Here is a 9,578-nt window from a genome sequence, read left to right as displayed (position 1 = left end):
ACACTATTTCTTTTTGTTTTAAACTCTTCTATGTTTTGGTTTATTTTTCTGTGTTTTAAGATGGAGCCAGAGAGTGTCATCACTATACTCTTCACTGTATTTTGTAACAAAATGTGACAATAAATAAAAACATCAAATAAATCAAATGTTTTGTTTGAGTTTTACCTTTATCTTCTCACCATCAAAACTGTAGTCCAAGACACCCCTAGACAATCACAATCCTCCTTTCGACCGCTAGTTTTCTGGATTTCTACTAGACAATAGTGATTCCATCTTAAAGAGTGAGCTTCTTTCTCTGATCTACTACTTTATTTTAAAGTAACGTTCTTAACTTTTCTGCCCTTCCCCCAAACTGCTGTGAGCAAAAGACTTCAGTTCCTGCTAAGCCTGTGACTGGAGACCGGTTACACTGGTTTTCAGCTTCAGCTATAGTTTGTTCCGGTCATTCAGCTGAATCAAGGTATAAGCCTTGGCTGCTTCTGTGGACTTAATGATCATTTTCAGCTTGATCACCTTCTACCTTCCAACTGATTTTGTACAATTCCTGAATCGTCATTCAGGAATGGTTTACAAAGTTTCTTATATTATAGTGGGCGGCACGGTGGCACAGTGGTTAGCACTGCTGCCTCACAGCGCCTGAGACCCGGGTTCAATTCCCGACTCAGGCGACAGACTGTGTGGAGTTTGCACGTTCTCCCCGTGTCTGCGTGGGTTTCCTCCGGGTGCTCCGGTTTCCTCCCACAGTCACAAAGATGTGCGGGTCAGGTGAATTGGCCATGCTAAATTGCCCGTAGTGTTAGGTAAGGGGTAAATGTAGGGGTATGGGTGGGTTGCGCTTCGGCGGGTCGGTGTGGACTTATTGGGCCGAAGGGCCTGTTTCCACACTGTAAGTCTAATCTAAAAAACGTTCTTATGTTTTGACAAAGCTTTTCACTGTACCTCGGTACACATGACAGTAAATTCAATTCAATTCAACTTGTGTGAGCATTACTTTATCCTCAGTTTCTGGATTTTACTAGTTTCACCCCTGTTCAAACATAGACAACTCATCATTGGTTCACCATTTTGCCTCCAATCTACTTGTAATTGTTTCAGTTTTGACTTTAAGTCCCTTCTTTTGCCTGCCATCTAATTCATGTGGAGGACACTGAAACAACAGACAGTAATCCTCTTCTTAGACAGTCCTTCAGGATCAAGGTTGACTTGCTTCCATTCTGATTTGATGTCACAGAGAAGGTGAGACCTGTACAAGTCTGGACTGGACCAACATCCTTACAGAGATGGAGTGGGGGTATGCTGGTGCTGTTGGTGGAGATTGAAACTAGTTTGCCAGGGGAATGGAATACAAAATGAAGGTACAATACAGAGTGACCCATAAGATAGAAGACAAAGTCAGTTTGGAAAGCAGTGTTTCTTGGTCAAGTTAAGGCACTGAAAGCACAATAAGGTTGGATGACATTTAATTTAATATAAAGAGTAAGGCAGATGATTAGAGGATGCTGCTTAATAAATGGGGCTATAATTACTATCTGGGGTATAGAATCTTTAGGCCAGTCATTTAGTTAGGGCAAGGGGCTCTAAAAGAGGTTCTGTCACAGCACTGATCAAGGAGTCAATTCTTGTAATAAATGGGGATGATATCTTAGAAAGATCCTGAACTGAGGTCATATGATAGAAGTTAAAAACAAAAAGGGGCAATCCCATTGTTAGGAGTGTAGTATAGGCTCCCAAATTAACAGTTTGGAAGAGACAGAAGGGCAGATATGAAGGCACACCTTAGATGTGTACATTAATAAGGTGATAATAGCAGAGGATTTCAATTTGCCAACTCTTAAGTGGGATAGAAGAAGTGTGACAGGCTTAGAGAGGTGGAATATTTTAGCCAACATGTAGAAAGTCCTAGAAGAGGTGATGTTGGACTGAATTTTAGGGGATAAAGCTAGCAAGAGGTAGAAGTATCAATTGGGATGCATTTTGCTGACAGTGACCATAACTGTAAGATTTAAGGTAGTTATGGAAAATGACAAACATGGACCATAAATAAAGGTTCTTAATTGGAAAAGACCAATTTTAATTTGGCTAAAGTAGAATGGAGCAGATACTTTTAGGAAATCTACAGAGCAGTGTGAGTCATTTGAAATGCACATAGTCAAAGTGCGGGAGCATAACCTGGTGTTGTGAGATTTTTAACTTTATCCAACCCAGTCCAACACCAACATCTCCGAATCATGTCTGTCAATGAGACCAGACTCTAAAACTGGATCTGAATCACCATGCTGGTTAATTTGTCTGACTTTGATTGATAGCTAGGTTAGGAAGTCCCACCAGGATTCATCAACAAACAAAAAAAAATAAAAGTACTTTTATCCTTTAACAATGAGCAAAACACATTAATAGCTGCTACTAAGCAATTTTAAACTATGAGAAAGTGAGGACTTAAATTATGTCCCTTTTAACCCAAACTTGCATACATTCATTCACAAACAGGACAGACAGCTCTGTAGAAATATCATTGGTGGAAAGTATTGGCAAAATAACAGGTTCTGTACTTTGTGTCAGTCACAACGGTGGGAATGAGATGTCCTTATAGTTTGTTTGAGTTTTGGCAAGTGTATTTAACGTTTTTATCAACTGCAGAATAATAGAAGATCCTTGCTTTAGCAGGTGGTCAATTCACATAGGATTTTGCTTGAGTTATCTGTCAGGGTCCTGGAGTGTAGAGTTTTTACTTTGACTCTCAGATAGAGAGGAGTCTTCTTCACTTGCAGGCTTTTTTGGGGGTCTGGGTTTGACTTCCCCAGATCTTAGGCCTGTATCAAGTTGCAAGTTAAGTACTCAGAGGCTGTTAAAACTGACAAAACTAGGGATGCTGTAAATCAAAGGCAAAAATAGAAAGGAAAACAACAAACACTGAAGATCACAGCAGGTCAGACAGCATCCATGGAGAGAGAACAAGCTAACATTTCGAGTCTAGATGACTTTTCTTCAAAATTAACGTCAGAGACGTGCTGGTGACTAGCATTCAGAACTGAAGAATGGTCACTCAGCCCAAAATATTAACTGATTTCTCTCCAAAAGAGACCTAAGGGGCAACTTTTTCACAAAGAGGGTGGTACGTGTATGGAATGAGCTGCCAGAAGAAGTGGTGGAGGCTGGTACAATTGTAACATTTAAGAGGCATTTGGATGGGTGTACCAATAGGAAGGGTTTGGAGGGATATGGGCCAGGCGCTGGCAGGTGGGACGAGATCGGGTTGGGATATCTGATCGGCATGGACGGGTTGGACTGAAGGTTCTGTTGCCAGACCTGCTGAGCTTTCCCAGCAAATTGAATTTTTGACTCAAAGGCTGTTGCTGGGCCAGCTTCTCAACCCAACACCCTTGGACAAACATATTGCTCCTTTTATACCAAGTTGTTGGCCTTTTTACATGTATATAATGCTCCTCTGGCACCAAGATGTTGGTCCTCCCACACATGTCACTCCTCTGGCACCTCACCCTCTCACAGACACATCATTCCTGTGCTACCAACCTGTTGGCCCTCTCACATGTACATGTCACTCTGAAGGCACCAAACCGTTGGGCCCTCTGCGCGCGTGCACGCAAATCCTCGATCGGGCCAATCAGAGTTCAGGTCTGAACGGCCAATCAAAACGCCCTTAAGAATGACCAATCAGGGTAGCAAAAAACTGTCCATTGGCGAGAGGAGGCGTCCCTCCGCCTCAATCCCACGCCTCTCCGTCGGGCTGGAGCTGGGTAAAGTGCACAGTGCGCGCGCATCATCCTGAACCCGCTCGGTGTCGGCGTGCGCGCTCCGTGCCTCAGTGACGTCAGCCGGCGTTGCTGCAGTGACGGTCGAAGATGGCGGCTCGGCGGAGCCAGCTCTCCCCCAGCGCCTCGGACCCCGGCCCGAGCTCCACCCCAACTCCGACCCCGGTCCCGGCCCCGGCTCCGGCCTCTGACAGGCCTGACTCACCAGGGTTCACCGGCGGCAACGCCACCTCCCCGGCTCCCGGGGCAGCGGTGCCGCCGCCACCAGCAACAGGAGGAGGAGGGGTGGTGGTGAGTGACTCGGGCCGAGAGCTGTTCGAGGCCTGCAGAAACGGCGACGTTTTGCGGGTGAAGCGACTGGTCGATTCGGGCAATGTGAACGCCAAGGACATGGCCGGCAGGAAATCCACGCCGCTGCACTTCGCCGCAGGTGTGTAAACCCGCCGGGCGTTTAGTGCGGGGCCTGTGGGAGGCGGTGCGGTCACCGATCTCCCTGTGTTTGTGTGTGAGTGAGAGATGGGAGTCCACGGGATGAGATCGAGAGCCTCATCCTCAGAGGCCTGGACTCATCGCCGTCAAAACAACGCAACAACTTTGGACTGGGGCGGGGCGAGGGTTAGATGAAGATGTTGCCGTGGGCTTGGAGAAGAGTAGGATCTAGGATGGCTGGAATAAACGCCCGACACCGGGAAATATAGAATGCATTTAAAACTGCTAGTCTGGTGCGATCGTTCGACGTATGGTGGTATTATTGTTATGTAAATAGAATTCACCGAGATCTGGAGCTGGAAGAAGTGTTAGGGAGAATGGTACGGGGAGGACGAATCTCCCTTCGACGCTGACGATGTAAACAATAGTTTCATTATTGGGTCATTTGTAAAAAGAGAGGCGGCTGGACTGGAATTTTGTTGCACACAACTCTCTTCCCAAGTAAAAGCTCCTTGTCCATTTTGTAACGTTCGGAAATGATGGCAGTGACAAGGCCAACTAATCTGTTCCACAATCATAATGACTAGGATCCAAGGAGCTTGGTGATATGCCCAAGAAGGGGAGGTTTACTCTTGGTAATGTAGGTTTCTTCCTGTCACCTACTGAACTGTTCCTATTAGTTTATAAAGTACATATCTAATTGGGAAAGGGTTTGAAAATGATCAAGTTAAGAAGAGGCAGTGGTGTCATGATAATTCACTGGACTAGAAAACCAGAGCCACAGGCTAACAGTGGGGGCATAAGATGAAATCCAACCATGGCAGGAGAATTTTAATTCAATTAAAAAATCTGGAATTAATTAAAGCTAGCCTAATGACAACATGTAACCATTGTTAACGTTATGCCCTTTAGGGAAGGAAATCTATCATCCTTACTTGGTCTTGCCTCTTTGTGACTTCTGATCAATGCCACTGTAAAAGTAATAATAATAAGTGCTGGTCTAGCCAGTGATGCCCACATTCCAAGTCAAATTAATAAAGGTGCTTCATGATGCATAAAGAATCATAGAATCCATACAGTGTGGAATGTGTCATTTGGCCATCAGGTTTGAATTGAACCGCCCTATCCTTCTATTTTGCAAGGTTAATCCACCTAGCCTGTGCATCTTTGGACACTGCAGGACAATTTACTGGCCAGTCCACATAACTTGCACATCTTTGGGCTGAGAGAAAACCAGAGCACCCAGTGGAAACCCATGCAGATACAGGTAGAATGTGCAAACTTCAGACTGTCACCCAAGGCTAGAATTGAACCTTGGACGCAGCGTGCTGCCCACCCACAATGGACCAAGTGGTTGCGAAGGATTTCCTTGAGATGATTGGAGAATACACAGGATAGCTTATCGTTGTTTAAGAGTGCATATACTGAACAAAAATTCTGTGATTTTGCTTGTTTTTTTCCTCCCGGATTTAGGAGTGCAAGGAATCCAGAAGTATTGTTAGAACTCTCACTGACTTTTATCAATATTTTTCTTTTATTCTTTTTATTAGTTTTGGTTTGTTGATGAGAACTGTGAACTGAAGCTGTTAAAAACAAAAACAAGCTGTTGTTTGTTTGTGAGGCCAGGTATGGAAGTTATTGGCAGCTTGATTCTTGATCAAAAGAATTCCATAAACTCTTTGACATTGGGTAAAGCTGTATGTCTAACCAGACAGCAGATGTTTAGCCATTAACTATGTCAATACCTGGGAAGTCTTGCCAGCAAGTCTGGAAGGGAACATGATGGTCAAACAGAGTGGGGGCAGGGGCAGGGGCAGAGGCAGAGGCAGAACTGGGTTTTGGATTGGTTTATGAGAGAATGAGTTTGGTTATTGATATTACAGCATGAAGGTTTGAAAGCCGCCTGCCTAATCACCTGATGTCAACTACTGAAAGTTTAGAGAATTTAAACAAGTTAGGTGTTTCACTGACTTCCTTAGAGGGAACTGAAAAGGTGCCACTGATTGACATCTTAAGAAATTTAAACAAGAAACCATTGTTTATGCCTGTAGAACAGACATTGTCAAAACCACTTAAATTACAAAACTGGCCAGGTTACTTTTACTCATCCCTTAATTGTGTATGTTTGTCTATCTCTTTTTGTATGAAGAGGGCTGAAAACAAAGGTTTTTGGGTTTAAATCATAGACATCAGTTAGATTACTTTGTTAATTTTGCTGTTAAAGTTCTTATTTTGTTAATAAATTAACAAATAAATAATCTTTTCTTTAAGTTAAAAACCTGGTGTCTAGAATTGATTATTAAAAGTTTGGAATTGGTTATTCAAAAGGTCTGGCTAGGAATCATTGGAGCCAACTTCAAGACTCTTTTGAAGGTTTTAATTTTACTATGTTGTGGATACAAAGGTAGAAACAATGGTTTGGTTTAGCCTCCTGGCTCTGTGTTGTAATAGTATTTATTCACAAAGTGTAAATTGGACTGCAACCTATGGTGGTGTTGAAGAAACTATATTGATAGAACCTACAAAATGCTAATTATCAAAGTATGTTCTTGTAATGTAGTTTTTTTTCTTGACTAATGTTATAAGCAATAAATGTAAGGTCCCTGTCTGAAAGGCTAATAAAATAGCTTGGGTTATGACTAAAATAATCCAAGTACTTCCTGAGTACGTTTAGTTTTGTTGATTCGAATAGAATTTTGAATGTGGTGAACGTTCTCAACTTAAAATATGCTTTGCAAAAGTGACCTTATTAAAATGTTGTTCAGTTTTAAATGCCAATTCAGAAATGAATAAAGTTGATACTATGGCTTTATTCTGGGACATTAATTATTGTAAATGCCTCTAAGCCAATTCCTATTTTAAGTTATAATTTGTCTCATCAGTAATTAACAGTAACTTAAATCATTGTATTTTATCTTGTTTAAAGCAAACCTTTCTTTTAGCAATGCGGTGAGATATTATGACATTTTTATGCAGTGAGCTATCAGTGAATATTTTTTATATATGTAGACTAGAAATAGTTTTGATACTTTATCATTGAATCTGATTTAACACTTATTTGAATGAGAGATTATTCTGTTGCTAGCATCAACTTATTGAAATATGACAATTGAATTTAAATACATTTTCTTTATTTGCATGTTGTTACTTTTGAGATAAACTTGAAGATTTATCTTCACTTGAAATTTTATTTTCCTCCATTTTTGCTATGGGGAAAGAAATTTGTAATTGTACATTTGCTTTTGGCTTCTTAAGTGTTTTTTGAGTCTGTGAAACTTTGACTTGAAGCATCCTTACACTCAGTTGGTGACTTAAGTCCAAAAATGACAACTTTACTGATTAAATGGATATTTTTAACTAAGTGAATTTAACTGTATAGCATAAAAATTGAAAGAAGTGTGGATGCTGTAAATCCGATTTAGAAGAACCCAAACATTGCTGGAAAAGCTCAGCAGGTCTGGCAGCATCTGTGAAGAGGAATCAGAGTTGATGTTTCAGGTCCTGAGGAAAGGTCACCAGACCTGAAATGTTACCTCTGCTGCCAGACCTGCTGAGTTTTTCCAGCAATTTCTATTTTTGTCAAATATACAGCATTATTACCTCTGGCTGAAACATTTAAATAGTCTGTAAAACTGTTGTACTTTTGAGGTGAATGCTCAATTTTCAGTGCCCTCCGGTTTTATTGAAACAAATTTTGATTCTATTGTATAAATTTTCATTTAGGTCTAGATCGACTGAAGTTGAAATAATTTGGACAGCTTTAGACATGTTTTTAAACAATTGACCATTTCTTCACTGAAGAAGTAGATCAGTTATTATCCTGGAGAACGAAAGGAGAGGTACAAGTGCTGAAGAGACTTTTCTGTTCCTGACAGTTAAGCAGCTGAGACCTGTATCTGATGTGGATTACATGGTTTGCTTTGGGATAGGAAATGACAGATTATGTTGATATCCTGTATATTTCAAAGTCAACAAGACCTTCATGTTGCGGGAGAATTATCCAACTCAAATCTCCAGCAGTTCCAAAATGGCATTTTAAAGGCTAATGAGAATTAGATGAATTAAAGAGGCTGTTACTTGGTTTCAGGATTTGTATTTACTATTTTTTTTAAAATGGAAATACTAAGGCAAGAGGTGACTGGGGACTGAATGTTCCCTCAGCCAGGAGGGGACTAATGTTAACAGCTGTTCTCCAACACCTCATCACATCTAGACAAATGTTCATGACCTCATCTTATTCTGTGAAAAGAGCTGTTCACACTTTGGAGACATCATATCTGCTTAGTTTCTTTTATTCCCCTTAAGAAAAAGAGGGTGCTAGAATGTTCAACAGTTTTTTATTGTTACGACACGTGGTAAATGCTCCTGCTTAATTTAAAACAAGCAAAATATTTATCTCATGCAGTAATCTGTAAAATTCAAATGGCCAAGAAGAATGTAAAGTAAAAATTAACAACTTTATTTCTTAAAGTATAACTGAGAATAATTAACTAACAACTATTTACAATTCCTTTTCTAACTTATCTTTTACCTTCCCTTCTATAATATTAGTCCAATAAAACTCTCAATTAGGATCTATAGAAAAATCCAAATTTCAAAAGCAGCCAGTGGTCGAATTTTCTCCTGTAGATTGCGTCTCCAGGTCAGTGTTGAGGTTTTCCTCTGCAAAATCCTTCTCTAAACAGGTACCTCTGAGTGAGTGTTCTGACTAGCAGTCTACAGTTGTTGGTTTGATGGCAGTTCTCCCAATTATTCTGTTTCCCCCTATCTTATACCCCAAAGTATTGGATTGTGTCATTGGCTTTAACGATTGTCAATATACTCATTCAAATTTGATTGGAATTTGGTATTTTTCGGGATATAATTTAAACTGGCCGAATTCAAATCGTCGTTTCCGTGCAACTAGCTACCCCAGTCGTTGGAGCATGTGTTACATTGTGTCTTATTGAGAACACTTGGTGCTGTCACTGCTAGCTTTTACTCTCTTAAAGGTATAGTACACCCACATCTTCATAACACTAAAGACATCTCAAACTCTGCAAGTTCTCAGAATATAGAAGGATGTAACACATACGGATCCCAGCCCTTTGAAAGAATATTCAGTTACTCCCATTCCTTCGCTTTGAGAATTTCTCCTTCAAATTATTTTTTACCAGTGGACTAGTTGGTCAAAAGTTTCTGTTTTGAGTTCAGCTAATGAATATGACTGGCAAATATTGCTAAAATCTTACTGCATAATCTATTCGTACTATGTAGTCTATAAAATTAGGAATTTCCTCTTTCATATTTGTTAAATATCTTTTAACACCTCAAATAAATTATCGAATGATGAAATCATCATCATCATCATCATGATCCTACATTTTAGGGATGATGTGT

General features: G+C 40.5%; 1 protein-coding gene across 2 annotated transcripts in view; it reads left to right on the top strand.

The window, feature by feature from the left end:
* Nucleotides 1-3,850: 3,850 nt before the first annotated feature.
* The window catches only part of tnksa (tankyrase, TRF1-interacting ankyrin-related ADP-ribose polymerase a), a 157,149-nt gene continuing 151,421 nt past the window's right edge, over nucleotides 3,851-9,578 (top strand). For both annotated transcript variants that reach the window (XM_060840510.1, XM_060840501.1), the window contains exon 1: nucleotides 3,851-4,200. In XM_060840510.1, coding sequence (XP_060696493.1) covers nucleotides 3,861-4,200 — 340 coding nt within the window. In that variant the 5' untranslated portion in view covers nucleotides 3,851-3,860. The remainder of the gene's footprint in view (nucleotides 4,201-9,578) is intronic.

The sequence above is a fragment of the Hemiscyllium ocellatum genome, chromosome 2 (assembly GCF_020745735.1).
Source record: "Hemiscyllium ocellatum isolate sHemOce1 chromosome 2, sHemOce1.pat.X.cur, whole genome shotgun sequence".
NCBI lineage: Eukaryota > Metazoa > Chordata > Chondrichthyes > Orectolobiformes > Hemiscylliidae > Hemiscyllium > Hemiscyllium ocellatum.
The sequence above is the reverse complement of the archived record's forward strand: the minus strand, read 5'-3'. Positions and strand labels throughout refer to the sequence as shown.